The 19,199-nt window shown below is 37.0% G+C and overlaps 7 protein-coding genes across 7 annotated transcripts; 5 read left to right on the top strand and 2 right to left on the bottom strand.

The window, feature by feature from the left end:
- Window positions 1-127: 127 nt before the first annotated feature.
- On the bottom strand, window positions 128-1,401 carry L201_005900 (uncharacterized protein; the record flags this gene model as incomplete). The annotated part of the gene is made up of 3 exons (XM_066221628.1): window positions 128-976; window positions 1,102-1,306; window positions 1,385-1,401. 3 exons carry the CDS (start codon window positions 1,399-1,401, stop codon window positions 128-130), a joined length of 1,071 nt encoding a protein of 356 aa, XP_066077725.1.
- A 349-nt stretch (window positions 1,402-1,750) lies between these two features.
- Window positions 1,751-3,209, top strand: L201_005899 (uncharacterized protein; the record flags this gene model as incomplete). Its single annotated transcript, XM_066221627.1, has 3 exons — window positions 1,751-1,773; window positions 1,825-2,065; window positions 2,157-3,209. 3 exons carry the CDS (start codon window positions 1,751-1,753, stop codon window positions 3,207-3,209), a joined length of 1,317 nt encoding a protein of 438 aa, XP_066077724.1.
- Window positions 3,210-3,753: 544 nt separating this feature from the next.
- Window positions 3,754-5,877, top strand: L201_005898 (uncharacterized protein; the record flags this gene model as incomplete). The annotated part of the gene is made up of 5 exons (XM_066221626.1): window positions 3,754-4,044; window positions 4,116-4,305; window positions 4,355-4,394; window positions 4,456-4,867; window positions 4,942-5,877. The coding sequence occupies 5 exons, from the start codon at window positions 3,754-3,756 to the stop codon at window positions 5,875-5,877; spliced, it is 1,869 nt and encodes a 622-aa protein (XP_066077723.1).
- A 240-nt stretch (window positions 5,878-6,117) lies between these two features.
- L201_005897 (uncharacterized protein) lies at window positions 6,118-10,304 on the bottom strand (the record flags this gene model as incomplete). Its single annotated transcript, XM_066221625.1, has 11 exons — window positions 6,118-6,225; window positions 6,359-6,771; window positions 6,849-7,014; window positions 7,102-8,056; window positions 8,128-8,450; window positions 8,510-8,659; window positions 8,721-9,054; window positions 9,120-9,311; window positions 9,377-9,513; window positions 9,594-9,889; window positions 9,980-10,304. 11 exons carry the CDS (start codon window positions 10,302-10,304, stop codon window positions 6,118-6,120), a joined length of 3,399 nt encoding a protein of 1,132 aa, XP_066077722.1.
- Window positions 10,305-10,648: 344 nt separating this feature from the next.
- Window positions 10,649-11,455, top strand: L201_005896 (V-type ATPase, G subunit; the record flags this gene model as incomplete). Its single annotated transcript, XM_066221624.1, has 4 exons — window positions 10,649-10,651; window positions 10,721-10,799; window positions 10,892-10,992; window positions 11,279-11,455. 4 exons carry the CDS (start codon window positions 10,649-10,651, stop codon window positions 11,453-11,455), a joined length of 360 nt encoding a protein of 119 aa, XP_066077721.1.
- A 659-nt stretch (window positions 11,456-12,114) lies between these two features.
- On the top strand, window positions 12,115-13,625 carry L201_005895 (uncharacterized protein; the record flags this gene model as incomplete). The annotated part of the gene is made up of 6 exons (XM_066221623.1): window positions 12,115-12,558; window positions 12,693-12,775; window positions 12,869-12,898; window positions 12,998-13,101; window positions 13,186-13,384; window positions 13,478-13,625. The coding sequence occupies 6 exons, from the start codon at window positions 12,115-12,117 to the stop codon at window positions 13,623-13,625; spliced, it is 1,008 nt and encodes a 335-aa protein (XP_066077720.1).
- A 2,425-nt stretch (window positions 13,626-16,050) lies between these two features.
- L201_005894 (uncharacterized protein) lies at window positions 16,051-19,106 on the top strand (the record flags this gene model as incomplete). Its single annotated transcript, XM_066221622.1, has 5 exons — window positions 16,051-16,074; window positions 16,226-16,470; window positions 16,712-18,458; window positions 18,543-18,960; window positions 19,009-19,106. The coding sequence occupies 5 exons, from the start codon at window positions 16,051-16,053 to the stop codon at window positions 19,104-19,106; spliced, it is 2,532 nt and encodes an 843-aa protein (XP_066077719.1).
- Between the last annotated feature and the right edge of the window lie 93 nt (window positions 19,107-19,199).

Genomic DNA, 19,199 nt, shown 5'->3' with positions numbered 1-19,199 from the left:
TCGCTTTGTAACTGAGCATTTAACGTTTCACTGATAAATTCTATTGGCGAATCTCCGTTGACTGATGTGGAATCCACTGCTAAGGAATATCTACAATCTTTTTCGCCAATCGATAACATTGCTTGGGCTATTTGACTGATTGCGGTAGATAATCCCTTGCGCTTTCTATTGTCTTTTCCAAAACATCTCCGAAAACCAAAACAATTTCAAATTCTGTTAGACCAACGGCTGGACCGACATGACGACAGTCGAATTCATGGCCATCCAAAAGGGCATCTGAATTCACATGCAGGAATATTGTTACTCGTTTCACTTTCGTTCCTGATACAGTCCAATCGATTTTGTGCTTGGAAAAGTCATATATTGTGGTTGCGTTCGACCATGTCCAATAATCTGTAACATCTTCAAACATCAAATTCATCTGTTTTAGGAGATCCACCTGACTAAGTCCACCTGTTGTTCTCATAGGATAGATGTGAATTGCTTTTGGTACATTATATCCCTTATCATGTATGTGAAGTAGAGTTTCTAGTAGCTGTTCCACATCTACCTCGAATGCCATGATTAGGTCATCTCTTGGTAATTGGAATATACCTTTATTAGATGACCAACTATCCAAAAATTGACTTATAGCATCATCTATTGCATCTCCTCCTTCCGGTGAACAATCTACCGTTAATTCACCGATATTCCACTTTACAGTTTTCCCATGCCCATTCGGATCATCTTGGACGGCAAAACGGTCAGATTTTTCTAAGTTTGGCAGTGTTATATTGTAGTCTGTATGGTATTTCAGTTCGAGCTTTTCAGTTGATGTGCAGGAAGGTGTATGTTCCAAATATATCCCATGATCCATTGACATTATTCTCAGTTTGTCAAATTGCTTGAAAATCTCCTTTGGATTAGGTAAATCTTCTGGTGCAAAATCGGCAAAGTAAAATTCTCGCACAGAGAGTTGATACATGACCTTTCGAGCCTGAATAGCGAATCCTTTATTAGCTACGCAATTATCTGAAAGGTGGCTGTTTGACAAGCCAAACAGGCTATGATTTGGTCTAAAATAGGATAGAGGAGCGAATTTGGATGATCCTCAATACTCACCTTGATATCACAAGTAGTTTCGGCTTCCTTAAAATCTTCGTATTCTATCTCATTATACAGGACATTGATAGCAGCCAGAAAATCTTGTTTCGAAAGTATAGCCATTTTGCGTAGGGCTTTTCCAGGTAGATAGGATAATATCGCAGTTTGTAAAAGTGGTATTGACCATACTGTAGCTGCTGGACTTGAGATTCCTGAATTTCTCCTGTGTATACCAAAGCGAATTAGCATTACTATGTGATCAGATATGCCGAAATTGAAAACTAACTGAAGATATACTTACATGTCTGTATCCGTCATCTTGTTAGAGAAATGGATATACTGTATACCAGCTATCAGGATGAGTTGGATGTTTTGTCGTCATTGGAAAGGTCGAAGACAAAGTGTGCTTTATAGTCATCAGAGGTAAGTGAATAAATTTTGCTAACTTACTTTGGGTCAAAGCTTTACATGAAACACGTTAGGGAAGAATTATTTATATTGTCAACAATCAGGTCAATAATGATGATGCAAGATTCCGTCGGAAGCAGAGCAATCTTCCCTTATCTTATTTTCACCTTCACCACGCGTTTGTTCCTTCTGAAATAGTGAAAGTTATCTTTCCCTTGCCATTTTAAATGATGTTCTCACCAAAGTTGATCATACCATAATGTCCAGAAGCAGAAGATCCAAGTAAGTCATGCAAGGAAGTGAACTACGAGCTGATGATTGAAGAACGTTCAGCCGGGTATTATCATCTCCAACTAGTGATATCGATCAACCGCCCGACGAAGTCCCAATATCAGCAGCTACAGTTTGGTCTCTTCCCAATTTACGTTCTTCCATATTATCCTACTTGCCATCATACGCATTAGTCAATATCCTGATACTCTCGAAAGACAATTTGGAAGCTGGTATAGAAGTGTTATATCATAAATTAACATGGAAACAATGTAGAAAACTTGAAAGTTCTTGTACTTCTATCGTGAGTTCATCACCCTTCACTATAACTATCAAAGAAAGACTATACCTTCTTTCGCTTTTCATGTATAGTATACACTAACTTTAATATACAGTCTCGTTCTCGACGTTACACATCTGCAATACGACATATCAGTAAAGTAGGGACTGGACCTAAACTTCCACCTCCAGCTGAGTTATATGCAAGATATCCTGGACTTAAATGGATAACTCGTGATGAAGAACATTTGGAATTAGTTAGTTCACCAACAAGTTATGAAGAAAATAAATTCATAAATCGGACAAATATCAAAGGAGTATTTATTGAAGATGTATCATCAAGGATAAAAGGTGATTTCCCATCAGATTGGGATGTTGAATGGGACGTTAATCATTTACGTATAACTACTTCAAGTTCATATGAACCTGAAAAAGACCTTAAATCAGATCTAAAGAGGATGTATAGTACATGGTGTGAGAAGAAAGGTATATTCGCCATAAATGTGAAAGAAGTTGAAATAGACGTTGTTACTCCAATTGAAGATCTGTCAGAAACAATCGTTAAGCTACATGAGAATGGCGAGAAATTACCAAAACGACTACACGTCTCAATCAAAGAAACGGAAGATAGTATAAATATAATCAACTTTTTAGATAATATGGCACCTTTATTAGAAGGAATTACTTGTCTAGCACCTACCAAAGGATCGTCTGGTATCATCACAAATATACATGATTTCTTTAGTGCAGAACATAAATGGCTTAGATCGAAAGATACAAAATTGAAACAACTTGGTGTAACTTTGAAAGTTCCACCATTGTCAACTGATTCTAATCCATCTCCTCTAGTGGTATATAGTGAATATGAGGGACCTCCAGTCGGTTTGGATTATTTCGGTCTTACACTTGATTTATCAGGAATACGTCCCAGTCCAGGTAATAGAACCGATATATTCGCGAATTTACCAGCTTTATCTGAAATTGCAAAAGCAATGTTCTCCTTTGGTGGATCAAATTGTAAATATGGTATCGGTGTTATTGAGACTAATGAAGATACCCTTAGAAGTCGAATTTTGACAAGTCTCTTAGGAGCGGAACTTGTGCACCTCATGACGGATGAGGAAGAAACGATTGGTTGGAAACAGTTGTCGGCCGAAGAAAGGGTCTGACAATTCAATCTACGCGATGAATCCATGTACCATTCTCGACAGAATAACCTGGCGATCGAACTAGGACTTGCGAGATGTATTTCATTGGTCCGATGAAGTAGGACCAATATATATCTCAAAGATTTTGGCCTTGTTGTAACGCATTTAAATCTTTATGTCTATCTGCGCGTGAGACAATCAACGATGTCTAATTGAGGATATCGAGCCGTACAAGGTATCATCGTATGTCCGTACAGCATGATAAGCAGTGCAAGCACATTGCGATCTCAACGAAGCGGCTGACTCAAACCACGGTCTTATCCGATGATTCCGAGAACGATGATGCAATATTAATCTTATTATCTTCATCAATTCTCCTTTATCTCTTTTACCTTTCCTGGGCATGATTTCTTCGCTGCTCAGACACTTGATAGCTTTGTTATACGATATAAAGCTTCATTTGTACTTCCGACCGAAAAAATCGAAGATTGGACGCACCGTTGTCGATAATAGCACTTAGCCGGAAAACTCATAACCATACTTCAGTTCACTCCATCTACTCAGGATGAAGTTGCAGATACTACATACGCTCTTCTACCTATCATGTTCCTGTGGTACGATAATTCCTCAGCGGCCATTTACACTTCCAAATGAATCATCTTCAATAGTCTCTGATTCTCTGATTAAGAAAATCGAGCAATTACGGACCAAATGGGGAGTAAAAGGTATAAGTATTGGTTTAGCAGCTTCACCCAATTCAACAGTTTTTCCAAGTCACTCGTCGAGAAACGATTGGATCTTAGAAACTCTTTCTTTCGGTGAAGCTGATAGATATGGTAACGAAGTAAGCAGTGATGTAAATACTTTTTTCCCTCGTGTACACATACTGGTGAAAGCTACTTAGTTTTTTACATTTCCTACTTGTAGACTCGATTCGCCATAGCTTCCAATTCCAAACTCTTTACAGCTTTAGCTGTTGGATTACTGGTTGAGAATAAAACCTCGTTACCGAATGGGGATGTCCTAGATTGGTCGACTAAAGTAAAAGACATATTACCAGAATGGAAATTAATGGATGAATACGCTTCGGATCATGTTGATTTGATTGATCTTGGTAGTAAGTCCTGAATAGAATTTGTCTTCATATGCTGAGAAAACAAAAACAGCTATGAGGTCAGGTATGCCCAGACATGATTATTCTCATGAGTAAGCATTTGAGAACTACGTTAACCTTAGCTTTAGCTGAAGCTTTACCTTGTCAATACAGTAATCATACTGAGCCAAAAGAGCTAGTGGCCAACATGAGAAATCTTCGACCATCTTCAGAAATCCGTAAAGATTGGCAATATAATAATCATCATTATGTTACCTTAGCTTTAATCGTTGAAAGGTTATCTGGATTCACATTGCCTGAATATGTAAAATCACATATAATTGATCCTCTTGGATTGATAAGTACGACCTACAATTCTACAGAAGCTTTAGAGTCAGGTAATCGAAGTGACTCATTTTTGAGAACCGGTGTAGATCTTCAAGCCTGTGAAGACTCGATTGAACAGGAAAAAGAGAAACTTGACCCGAAATGTTTAGGTTACTTAGGCTCTGTAGGTTGGTGGACAGATTCAAATGGTCTTTTTGAAGCTGGTCCAGGAGGTGTTATCATGTCAGCAAACGATATGGTAAGTTCATATCACCACATTGCTCGTTCCGTTTAGATATCAGTTGATCATGATTGATATCGTTTCTGTTACAGGCTAAATGGGTAAAAGAACTTCTTTCACCTGAAATACTTCCACCTTCAGTGATTGATACAGTTGTAACTGGATATTCAATTATGGAAGGAAATCCAAAATCATTATGGCCAAAACATGGTATAAAGGGATATGGTTTAGGTCAATGGATTTACAATTATCGTGATGAAATAATCAATGGACATTCAGGTAGTTTACCAGGTCAACAATCATACATGGTTAGAATACCAAAATTACAATTAGGTTTCATGATTGCTATAAACGATGATATATTCGGTGCACTCTTGAACGAAATTATAACAAATATGATTTTAGAAGATTTTTTAGGTCCAAAGGATCATCTCGATAGAAAACATATTGATTGGGAAAATTGGATATATCAAAATCAGATTATCGTACCTCAATATAAACATTTACCTAAATATCCTCAATCATTCAAAGGTATAATCGAAGGTGATTATCATGATAATGGATATGGAAATTTAAATTTACTTAAATTCCAATTACCCAATTCCTCCGACGAAATGAAAAATTCATATAGACAACAAAGACATCATCATCATTTATCGTCGATCGTTGAAAGTTCTGTATTATTTGATAATTCCCAAGGATCTGAATCTGTAACTCCTATTTTGAATGTTACGGGACCTATATATTTAGCTGAAGTGAACAAGTTATTCATCACATCAATATTGTTCACACATTTTAATGGACAATTATTCAATTGGACAACTATTTATACAAGAGATAAATTAGACGAGACTGATAATATCATTGGTAAAATCAATCAAGTTATACAAACTGGTACAGCTATATTTACTGAAGAAGGTGTAGGAATGTTTGGTAATTTTTGGGGAAAAGGTAATACAGCTAAAGACTCAAAAGTCGATGAGGAGAATGTCAAAGAGAACGCTGAAGTTTGGTTTGATAAGTTGTAAGTTGTAAAAATGTTTATCATGCACAGCAATATTCTACGGCTAAAGCTTGGTAGATACAATTTCTGGCGATGATCACACTGAAAACGGCTGTATAATTAATCAATGAAAGTATCATGATAAATGGGGGTTCTGAACACAGATTAGTGAATTCATAATATTGAAGCTCGTAAACGTGCAATATACATATCGTTGCAATACATCACTGTTGCTAATAACAGGTGGTGCTGTTGCTCCTCTATTCTAATTCGTTTCTACGGCCGGCGCCTGTGCTTGTGAAGGTTGTTGAGATTGTGAGGGAGGAATTACTGTTGCTTGTGATGGGGTAGAAGGAGGTTCATCATCGAAGATCTAAAGACAAAGGGTTTCGTTATCAGTTCAGTTGACCTTTAAATTAACATCGTACCCCAAATGTAACCAATGGGGGAATATATAACATGTGAAATGTATTACACGTGTAGAGAAAAAGATGGGAAAAACTTACTTCAGTTAAAGCCTGTTTATTTGAACCAGGTTTATTTATAATGAAATTTTTCAAACCAGTTTTCAATGTAGGTTGTTTTTTTAAGATTTCTTTTGATTGATCTTTTGGTAATTGTAATAATGAACCGAATGAAGCTGGTGAAATTAATTTAACTAATCTAATAAAACCTTCCCAGATAGGTTTATTTTCCCAAATTTTTTTAGTTTTATTATTTGTTATCAATTTTGGTAAAACATGATTCGCAATAAATGGTATTAAAGATTTATATGTTGTGACTACTTGTATAATGGTTCTTAAGAAAACAACAGGTAATTCTGTATTATTTTGATTTGATAAATCTGCTATCCTTGACATTGATGTTGCCAATACATCTGATCTGAATACTGTTGTCATTGAAAAACATATTCCAATTGCTAAAAGAGAATTGCGATACATGTGTCAATTTCTACTCAGATTTGTCCAAAGTATTGTTTGGTTGCTCGGAACTTACCTTCTATAGTGAACTTTAGTTGAGTCTCATCCTGATGTAAAGCGACCATCAGATCTGCAGGCGTCATTTTACCTAACATTGAAGCGAAAGCAGTTCTAACAAGATCTTTATCATCGGGATTGGCAAGTAGACCAACAATTCGAGGAAGTTGTTTCTCAATTTCAGTCTATATGATTGGGCATCAAACATCAGTCATCCACGCTTCTATTAGATCAATAGCTAAAGTACAGATATGTATATATATTTTACTCACTTTATCTAAATCACCAACAACACTAGCAACGAATTTACCTTCAACTTGATCTTGTTTTTCGCTTAAAAGAGATTTAATTACTAAAATCAAATTTGGATTTGATCCATTTTCAGATAATAAACCTATAATTCTCATTATTAACTTTTCATTACCTTTAGGGAATTTTTTCAAAATTTCTAATAATTTTTCAGTTGGTCCTAAAGATTGAATTAAAGGTATTAATTGAGCTTCTAATAAATCTTTATGTTTTGTGGAAGGTAATAATGGATATAAATTGAATATTGAATTTAATAATTCTTGTTTACGTCTACTTAATGCAAATGCTAATTCAACATGTTGTTGTATACTTTCCGTAGTAATTTCTCCTTCTCCTTCTCCTTCTTCGTCATTCAGATATTTACTCTCTACCTTTTCAGGTATTTCAATACCTTCCTCCTGTTCCATCGTTACATCTTCATCTTGAACTTCTTGCGTTTCTTGGCCATCTTCAGTTTTTACTGTCTTTTCCCTACTGTCACCCTTCAATCTCCACAAAATACCCAAAGCATATTTTACTAAAGTAGGCATCATAGGTGAATCAGGACCCCATTTTCTGACTGTAGTTATAATTGCTGGAACTCTAATTTTCCTTTCAGGATGTGTACATAATCCTAATAAAGCTTCTAAAGCTAATTTTCTAGCTGGTGGTCTAGTTTCAACTATATCTCTTAATGCTAAAAATCCAACCAGATTTCTATCTAGATCTTGACATAAATCCGTCAACATATCTATCAGTTGAGACGGGATTTCGGGTAGATCAGATATGAATGCGAAAAGGGTTTTATCTTTTACATCGATTTTTGGTAGATAAGCGGTAAGAATTGATATGAGGTTTTCGGTATATGACGATGAAGGGGAAGCAGAAACCTTTGAGGTGTACCATTCTTCATTGAGCCATATCGAGGCGAATTTCGAACTGGAAGAATGGAATTGACAATTCAGCTTTTGACGATAAATGGATCAAGTATAGAAACGCTGCGAACCTACCGGTTGAGGAAATCTTCCGCAACGAAATCCGCTACTGCCTTCCTCCTTTCTTGATCCGTATCTCCTTTCACTCTAGTTGCTAATCTGGCCAAAAGTAACATCCACATTTCTTTCGGTTTCACAGCCAATTTGATTGCATCAGTTTCTTCCTTCGGGTCAGGCAGTGTAGAAATGTCCGCTCCTGTTGTCCATATACGCTGTAGAGCTGTAGACAAAACATATGACTTGTCTTCTGCATCTAATGGTTCCGGCGGAGGGAGAGTGAAAGAACTGAAAGTCCTAGGCATTTCCTCTTCTTCCGGTTGTTCATCCACATCATCGAGCTACCATTAATATGTTAGCTAGAAGATATGCGGGTTGCAAATCATGGAGAACAGCTTACCAGTAGATCATCATCGTCCAAATCCATATCAAGGGGATTCAGCACTTCATCCAAATCTTCTTCCTTTGGTTCTACCTTTCCAACACCCAACACTGATGCCAATAACGGTATTGAATCTGGACTACCTTCCATAATTGCCTTTTTAGCATTCTAGAATCAACAGATTGATAAGCTCGAATCCTGCCGTAATATTATCGTTCGGTTCACTTACTTCGAAAGCAATATTGAGAAGTTCTAGAGGTACAACTTCTAATCCTTCCATGACAGCATCTATAACCTGTTCTAACGGTATATCACTAATATCAACTTCGGGACCTTTCCCTACACCTGAACCAGATTTCATTTCCAATCGTGCCCTTTTTTGAGCTTGTTGACTTGATTCAGCTTCAGGTTCAACATCCCTCTGATGTTTTCCAGGTGCTTTAGTAGCCTTTCTTCTTTCTTTACGCGTTTGGGCTTCATGTGTAAAAGCAGCTTCCATACGTTGTTTTTGTCTTATCAAAGCTTCATTCAAACGTGCAGAGAAATTGGCGAATGGAGGATGTCTAGGAAAAAAGTGATTCTATCAGTACTAAGAAATTGGTTGTTGAATTTTAAAGAATGAACCTACCGTAACAAGTGAGACATGACTGTTCTCATGGTTTTTTCCACAGCTCTAATTTCCATAGGTTGTCTACCAGCCGCACCAAGTGCGGAGGGGGTCCACAGTGTCATTGAACTTATTAAAGCATCTGCAATCATCGGTCGAGATTTGCAAAGAATAGGTAGAGTGTTGATTATAGGATGTAATAATGCGGGATCACTATGTAAAAAGTCGAGATCAGTATTTAAGAATCTTAGAGGATAATATGAATGAATGTAACTTACGATGAAGAATACAAATGTGTTACTAGCTGCGTTAAGAGGGCGCTTCCTTCTTCTTCTACTTCTGCGGGATTTAATGCGCAATCAGGTTGAATCATGGTAAAATTGACGTCGTTTGGGTTAGTTGCTCTGTGTTGTAACTAAACATAGGGGGAACATGGTTACATTAGCTTTCGTATACCTCTTTTGTACAGAAAAGTAGAATGGATACAAGACTCACTCTGGGATCAGCTCCAGCAGCTCTTGTACCAGCCAAAATGACTTTTTGCAAGAATTTCCATGAAACAGCTCTTATACCAATATTATTTGGCAATGAATTTGGATCTAAAGCAAATGTCAAAATTCTCATTTTTGATTGATTAAACAAATTAACAATTTCAGGTTGTGGTCTAGTTGTTGCTAATAATCGGAATAGTAGAGGATATATAGTTGAGAATATCGGTATGACTGCTTTTATGGTTATGATTGACGATGAATTAAGTAATTTATTTAATGCTTCTAAACATTGTTGAGCGACTATACATGATTTAAGATGATTTAATAAACAATCAGCTCTCTTTCTCAAAAGTTATAATTTACCTGAATAAGAATATCAAAAATACTGACCATTTAATTTAATATCCAATTTTAAACCACTTCTACCGACAGCCAAAGCGATCATATCTAAAGTCCAAAACCTTAACATGGAATCACTACCATCTGAAATTAGACCTAATAGTTGAGGAACTAATTCAGGTAATTTTGAAGGATTAGATTCAAATTTTTGTGCAGCTTCAAATAAACCATCTTGTTGAGCTTGTGATTCAGATGGTAATGCTAATGCTGATGTTAAAGCGTGTAATGGGTCTCCTAAATTTGTTGATGTTACAGATGTATTTTGATTATCTGCTTCCAGGTACCCACCCAAGTCATCTTCTGAATATAGTGACATGGTGAAAAGAAGTATATCGCGTGTAAGAGAAACGAAGATGATGTAGTTCAGATCAGATATAGACAAGGTAAATATATAATTTTGACGATATAATTATTTATCGGTATGAACGAGGTGGATGATAGTGACAAGAGGCACAATCAAAGTAGGCGCACAAAATCAGCTGACGAGTAAGTCCACGTGCTCGCGCGCCTATTACTCATCAACAAAGAGGGTGTGACGCTTACATCCGGATCATCTCCTTCCATTCATCATATGCATTCAATATATATCCTATACTTGAATCAAACTCTTACTCCTTTCTACCTAGCATATTTCTTATTTGGCTCACAAATCTTTACACAATGGTAAGTGGTCGCTCTTTCATTCTGATCCGTATGCTATAAAGCTGAAGACCATTTCACTATATTCCACAGGCCGCTAATTCTCAAGGTATTCAAACCCTTCTCGAAGCAGAGAAAGAGGCTGCAAAGGTAGTGCAAAAAGCTAGACAATGTGGGTAAACAGTCCACAAATACTCAGCTAGCTCTCTCGGGTCAGCGTGACTGAAATACTTAGCTGATCGTTGTACCGTCCATCCTAATTAGACCGAGTGCAAAAGCTCAAAGACGCTAGATCAGAAGCTGCCAAGGAGATTGAGGCGTACCGTGCTCAAAAGGAGGAAGAGTTCAAGAAATTCGAGAAAGACGTGAGTTTTTCTTTCTCTTCTCTTCTCCCCCAATGTTAAGCATACAAAGGGAGACGCATGCTCTTCCAGTAGTATACAAAATTAGAGATTCATGTCATATTGGATATTGACTGGAGCTGGAGCTGATTCTTATTTCTTTCCTTCACATCAATCTCCTTCTCCACTTCGATTCCTCACATACCTTATGGTTATGATCGAACGTGGCGATATAACAATTTCGAAATCCAATCTTAAATACACATCCATCATATCCATATGATATGTGATACATACTTCAACTCTACAGCATACATCACAAACATCATCATCGCAATCATCAATTGATAGTTCGACTACAACTCAATTATCAGATTTAGATAAAGCTGTAGAAAAGAATAAAGGAGATGTTATTAAAAAAATCGTTGATAGAGTATTACAATCTGAACCTAAATTACATCAAAATTTGAAGAAATTAGAAGCTTAAGATGAACGGTATACATATTTCTCGTCAAACCTAGTTAGTGAAGGGTTTCCAGAACGAGTATATTTAATGAAGGGGAAGTGATCCTGGTAAATATATCAAGATCACAAAATCAATCAGCGGAAGTAGAGGTAATATAGAACGATATATCAAAACCCTCTTATTTGTAGAATTTCTTTTCTTTTCTTTTCTTTCATATTTTCGAAATGTGATATTTGTATTCGCCTCAGAAAGCGTAAAAGCACTGATAACCTTTTCAAACACCATCGCGAATCTGCCCATTCTGAGTATGATAACCAAACCAACTTGTCGACGAGTTTCAAGCAAAGCTTCATCGCATGAATGAACGTATGCATGCCTGAATATCTGTTGTTTCTCTTATCCATGAACGTGTCTTCCGCATGGTACACTTGATTTCGACCCTAGATTCCGGTTACGTACCCTATATTCATGTCAACAAAACATATCATGACCTTTCATCAAAAAATCAATGTTCTTGTTCCCATCTTATTTCATTCATTAACTTCAACATACGTGTCAAGCGAGGTCGAGCTGAGGTGGAATCACCATTCTTCTTACATAATTCATCTTGTAAATTCTCTTACCCTGTATATTCTTGAAACCTCGCCTGTGCATTTATACCAAGCAATCTACATCAAAAAATGTCAAACAATAACAATAATACCAATTTGATATCAATTTTAACATCATTATTTAAGATATGTTGTGGATCTTCACAAGAACCCTCAGCACCTCAACAACAACAACAACAAGGATATCTTCAACAACAGCAACAACAACAAGGTGGATATCCAGGTCAAAATCAATATAATCAACAACAACAAGCCTATCCACCACAATCACAACCTAGTTGGGCTAATGTAGCTGGAGGTCAACAGCAACAACAACAATACCATCCTCAACAGCCACAGCAGTATCAGCAAGGTGGATATCAACAACATCAACAGCAACAACCATATCAACCTCAGCCACAATACCCACCACCTATACATCAACAGCAGCAGCAATGGCAATCTAATGGACACGGTATAAGTAAACCTCAATCACCTCCAGGTGGTATTGTTGGTCCGCATCATCCTGCTCAGGTGAGTACTAACCCCATGTAGACCGGAGAATCTACACTATCGGCAATCGCTCGGTGATCAATATGAGATTCATAGCTTCAATATGCTGGTAACAGGCTTGTTGACTGACCCGGCAATGGTCTTCCTACATATAGAATCAAGATCAAATAAATGCTACGAATCAACGGTATACCTCTTTGAGACATCAAGCTAGAAAAGAAGGTGATGAAGCTCATCGGTAAGTTAATCTAATCAATCAAAAGTGCAAAACATCTTCACGATGAGTAAGGAAACTGATTCTTCAACTTTGATATCACTTAAACCATTGCAGATGTTTCGCAGAATCACAACAAGCTTATCAGTAAGTTTACATGTCATATTACCCCACACAAAACCAATAGCAAAAAATCATCTTATTCATTTTCTTCTCTCATTTACTAACAAACTGGACTTTATGTAGGTCAGGTGACGGTGCTCGTGCTCATGAATTATCACAACAAGGTAAATCACATCAAAGGAAACAAGATGAACTGGATGATGAAGCGAGTTCATGGATCTTTAACGGTAAGTTCTAGTTTAATTTTGATAACTAGGGAACATGATTATATGATTATTTGTGCTAATCTTTCGACCCATAATCTTACGTAGAAAACAACAAAGCTTCTCCACCAGATACAATCGATTTACATGGTTTATACGTAAAAGAAGCTATTGAAAAAGTTGAATCTGCTATTTCATCTTCACAAAGATCTGGTTCCGAGGAATTAAGAGTTATAGTTGGGAAAGGTATTCATTCACAAAATCATCAAGCAAAGATAAAACCAGCCGTGGAGAATTTAATGGTAAAGTGAGTTGATCCAAATACAAAGTTGTTCTTTCCGGATAGTATTCCCTTTTGAAATCAGAAGGATAGAATGCCTTGCTAATTTCCATCTTTTAGATACAACTTGACTGCTCACGTCGATCCAAGTAATACAGGTGTATTGATAGTTGATCTACAAGGTAGAAATGGTGGTCAACGATCAAGAGATGCTGGTGGTTTAGTGGATCAATTGAACAGAGATGATGATTCATGTAGAATCATGTAGAATCATGTAGGAAAACGGGGGGATTCGAGCAATTTACTTTGGTTTTTCGTTATAATGGAATGTGTCGTATTGGACAACGGGACTGTACAATACAGTAAAGCTGGTCTGTCGTTCAAACATCTCATCTATCCTTCAAACACATGTCATAAAGGTAGAATGGGAATTTGACAATATGGACGATACAACGGAAATAGACATTTAGACAAAACATATCATCATTATAATGCAATGCATACTTGTTGTTTGCAATCTACCTCAAAAGTTCCATTCAGGTTCATGCTGACGACAGCATCTTTATGCGTGTAAGGGTAAGATCCCATAAGTAAACACTGAAGTGATATCATCTTTTTTAATCAACAGCCGAAATGTTATTTTTTAGTCTAAGGAAAGAAGTAGCGTTTATTTCGTTATCTAACCGGTTTTTATCTAAGATAAAATACGTGAGTGGCTTGATTTTATCAATTTTGAGGGTGAAGGGTATTCGTTCAGAATTTTGCAGTAAATCATTTCTTACATTGATGTATGAGTGGTTGATCAGTGAATAAGGAGACACTTCATGACCCTCGATATGGGGGGTAATGCGATGTGATCGATTAGTTTGCTTTCCTAATCATTATTATATAGAGCCTCATCGAAAACTTGCAAAATTCTGGTTTAGAGATGCTAAAAGAGGTGAAACACTCTTCATTCCCGAATTAGTTAATCCGATAAAACCTTCCTTGAACCAAGATAAATGATCTTTGCTAACCGAGCAAGGATCTTTGATCAACAGGAAATTTTCTCACGACCTTGTTTAATTGGCATTCTGTATACCAGTTGATGGAGAAAGTTATTAACCTTACCTGTTTTACAAAATATTTTGTAATAGCTGGATAAAGATTTCCTATATGCTGTGGTAGTAAAAGTATACGGTGAATGCTCAATCTAGTATGTAGTACCGATTTGTTCCGATATGCAACAAAAAAAGGAGAAGAGGGAAAGGAAGTAAATATTGGCCGGCGGCAAAGGAAAATGAGGAAAAACTCTAAAAACTGGAGAAGTGTACAAGTAACATGAACCTGATATGATCGGATTTTAGATGAATTTCAGGTCAAAGAAGCAATAATCAACCCCTTGACAACTAATTGCGTTATCCTCTTACACCTGATAAAATAGTGATTCTCGGTTATACCTTTACGTATTATGTCAAGTTATCTAAAAAATTAGGATGATATGCATGGGTGAATAAAGAAGTGGAGGTGGCACTGATTACCCCATAAAAAGAGTAAAGATGATGCTCTCGGTATATAACTTTGGTATTATACCAAGTTCGGTGGAATTTCTGTCTCAACTCGTGACCGACACATATGGCTGGGGAATGACAAAAGTGCAGAGGTTAAGAGGTTATAGACGGAATAGGTAGCATAGATGATCTACGTCAGAATGACAAGAAAAAGAAATGTATAATAAATGTTTCTTGTCAGCTGGTATGAGTTCAGTCTCAGTCTAATACCTTGTTTGTTCATAGCTACAGAGTATGTAACAGCTACAGTTGATAGAAGCGACGCGGCGGTCCGTAGTAACAGATAAAATGTGAAAAAAGGAATTACCGAAACAGGTGATTAATATAAATTATTACCCTATGTTAAATTATGGCATATTGGCATATTGGCATATTGGCATATTAAATTATCATCATATCATTCCGGTTATGCTGGGTCTTTCACCATACAAGCGCATTCAACTCCCCGCTTAGATTGTCACCGTAGCTGTAGCTGCATGTATAGGTGTAGTAGATGATAATCAGTATAATCAGTAGCATAGTCAGTATAATCAGTACCCTTAACCATCTTAGCACCATCCCAGGGCAAGTAGTTTTACCCTTACCGAAATCCCATAATCACCACTCTGTCTCTGTCCACTGCCAACTTGGACTGCTGTAGTGGTTATCATATTTTCAGAAATTCTATCATATTCATTGCACCATATACATATCATTTATTGTATTATCATTATCATCAAACATCAATATCAATAACGACCTCATGCTTGACGGTCAACAATACTAACATTCATAACTTTCGGATCATCTTCATCAAGAGTAGCAAGAAATCATACTGGGATTACCGGTTTTGGCATTAGATCAAGATAGATAGATTGGTCATCAATACTCGCCGCCTTCAGATATTTAGTCATCTCACCCTTTCAACTTTATTCCATTGCATTAAAATATCGTTGCATTCATACTTCACAAGTATAGAAGACTTCTAGTAACTAACAGAATCTTCTTAACAAAGCATCAATCATTGTCAACTTGTAATCAAAGGACGGGAAAACCCGATCGGATATCATTACACAACAGCATTTCAGTTTTTCTTCTTCTTTCTTTCTTATTCTCACCTTGACGAAGTGAAATATCTTCACTTGTATAGCATATTCTTACAAGATGGCTCAAATTATACCGCCTATCGTGAGTCTACATTGAGCATTCAACAGATTATCCAGATAAATCAGTAAGAGATTGAAGCTGACAAATGCAAACTCCACTATCCTTTTACAATCCCCTCTATAACAAACTTCTCACGTTCGTTAATACACCTCGTGTATGTCTCCACCTGTAGACCTCACTACCTATTGATTCAAGTGCAGCACCATCAGTAGAAGATATTCAAGATAGATTACCTTCAATTTGTGTAGATTATTTATCTCATGATTGGTCAGAAGAAGATGTTTGGGCATCATGGAGAAATATGACTAGACATAAACATGAAATTGCAAATGGTGTAAGATTAGAAAATGCTTCTTGGAGAACTTGGCAAAAACAAAGAAATAAATTAAAAACGATAAGTCCAGAAACTTTGAATTGGTGAGTTTTGTTCTTTGCTCTGTGTCTGTCGCTGGAGAGGTGTTCTCTTGTAGATATAGATTACATATGGTGGGAAAGATCAGAAGCAGTGTCGTGGAGAGGGAGCGGAGTTGTAATCTTTCGATAGAATATCTGTTTTCTTTTCGACAATGGGCACGCATTGAATTCGGATCATCTTGTGTTGAGGATTACAAGTTAATGATCATCCTCCCCTTCCCTTTCCCCTGCACCCCTCACACAGGTTGAAAGACTCGGATGTCACCTGGTTATATGGTCCACTACACACTGCCAACGTAGAACCAGTTCGTCCGTTAAAAGTAGCTACAACCGATGAACGATTAGGTATTGATCGACCTAACCCTAATCCACCTGTGTTGAAGAAACCAATTTTAAAGCATCGAACATTATCTGAAATGCTTACTGGACCTCGACCATCTTCACCTATCCTTGAAGCCACTACATCAAGAGATGAAGATACCCTTGATATGGATCATGATCGACCAATGTTATTACAAAGTAAATCAGATACCAACGTTATGACAGCTCGTACAACACCTGTTACTAGAGAAAAATCACCTCCAAGAGATTTCAATTTAGATGTTGGAACAGCAACTGCTTTAGCTAATAACACCGATCATAACAATAATGCTATTTCTCCCGGTGGAGTAACTTCACCAGGTTCAGATGCTCATTCCAAAAAACATATCAGTTTCAATACTTTTGTTGAACAAGTTATAGCACTTGATGAACCAAGAGAACAACCTTCATCAAGTAGTTTGGATAGTTCAGATGATGAAATGTTAGAAATGAAATCATCCTCATATAGTTCAAGTAGTAGATCATCAAGACCTTCTTTAAGTAGAAATTCTTCATCAGGATCAAATTCAGATCATTTAACTATAGCTAAAATTGCACCTACCGTTTTAAAAACATTGAATTTACCTGGAAGTTCAGGTGCAATGATATATGCTCCCCCACCTGAATATCAATCTCCAGGTAATAATAGTCAAACTTCATTCGATTTCCCTTCACCTCAAGTTGATAAACATACAGGTAAATGGGCAGATCATGATGAAGATGAGGATGATTATGGTTCAGTCGGATTAGATTATTTCGGTGGTCCTAATTTGGGTGGTAATAATAATAATAAAAATACAAGTCATGATGAACGTAAAGCATCTGCTCAACCTATACCGACTCATTCTGCTTCGCCAACCCAAAACAAAGCAGCTCCACCTACAGTCAATCAACCGCCACCTCAACCTAAGTGGAGACAACAACAGCAGCAACAACAACAACAACAACAACCATCTCCAGCTGAACCTTCTTCTGTATCATCAACCACTAGTTCCTCATCTTCATCTTTGAATGTACTATCACCTCCTCAACCTGGAAGAAGTATATTGAAGGTGCGTTCACCTCAAACCCAGACAGGTGCGTTACCAGAACCGTCATCACCACCCACCGCATATTTCAACTACACACCTTCAGCTGCAACTGGTATCGGAGGTATGAGAGGTGCAGGAGGACCATATGATTATACGACACCTGGACCAACAGGTTCACCACAAACTTCACCTCAAGCACCTATCAACGTTTCTACTGATGAGCATCGTGGTAGAGCTAGAACGACTTCTAGGGACAGAAGTTTGAATGATCGATCAGCTTCAAGAGGAACATCGACTTCATCAACTGGATCTTTCGGTTCAAGCTCATCAGCTAGATCTCCAACTGAAAGTCCAGCATTCAATGCATCTGCATCTTCATCAGGTGGTTCATCATCTGGTTATGCATCTCAACAAACTATACCAAGGAAAACTGGTGTTTCACCTCAATTAGATAATGTACAAGAAGGTCAAACATGGCAACCATCGTCATCATCATCCTCTTCTTCCTCTTTTGGATCTCAAGGCCAATCGGATAAAGAACAACAAGCAAATTATATACCTGATAGATCCAACACACCAACACCACATTCTTCACCTCAAGTAAGTGATACTTGTTATTGTCATTGTATAAAATGTAATAGATAATAAGTGAGATTTCGGTCTGACTGACATTTTTAGAATTAGATCTCCCTTCGACCTTTGAAAGATACTTCACCTGCTTCATTACCACATCGTTCAACTTCTACACGTGAATCTGATTTACCAAAAGCTGATCCACCTACAACTATATCACCCACTTCTTCAACTTCTGCAAACTCAACTCCCAATTCTAATCCACCTTCTTCATCAGCTAGACCTTCATCAACGATAAGTAACAATACTAATACAAAATTACAATCAAAATCAACTTCTAACTCTTCATCAGGTGTAAAAGCAACAATTGCACATGTAGGAACAAATGCACAACCTACATTAGTCAATCAACCTTCTTCAACCGTCTTAGATTCTGATAACGATGATGGTGCAAGTATAATGGGTAGAGCAGCTAATATAGCTTCTACAGCAAAAGATTTATTAGGTGCTTTATGGTATGGAAATGAAGGTTCAAATCAAACTAACAATAGTAATATAACAGGAAATCTTAATGTAGGAGGTGTAAATACTGGTGCTATTAGAAGACAAAATTCAAATAGTCAAAGAGGTTATCAGCAAGGTAGAGGTCATAAGAGGGGTGCTTCTTTAGGATAGAAAATATTTCTTTCACTTCATATCATGTAAATTAGTACAATTTCAAATTCCCTTTATTCACGACACCTTCCACATTTTACATATACAGTATCA

The sequence above is a fragment of the Kwoniella dendrophila genome, chromosome 8 (assembly GCF_036810415.1).
Source record: "Kwoniella dendrophila CBS 6074 chromosome 8, complete sequence".
Taxonomy (NCBI): Eukaryota; Fungi; Basidiomycota; class Tremellomycetes; order Tremellales; family Cryptococcaceae; genus Kwoniella; species Kwoniella dendrophila.
The sequence above is the reverse complement of the archived record's forward strand: the minus strand, read 5'-3'. Positions and strand labels throughout refer to the sequence as shown.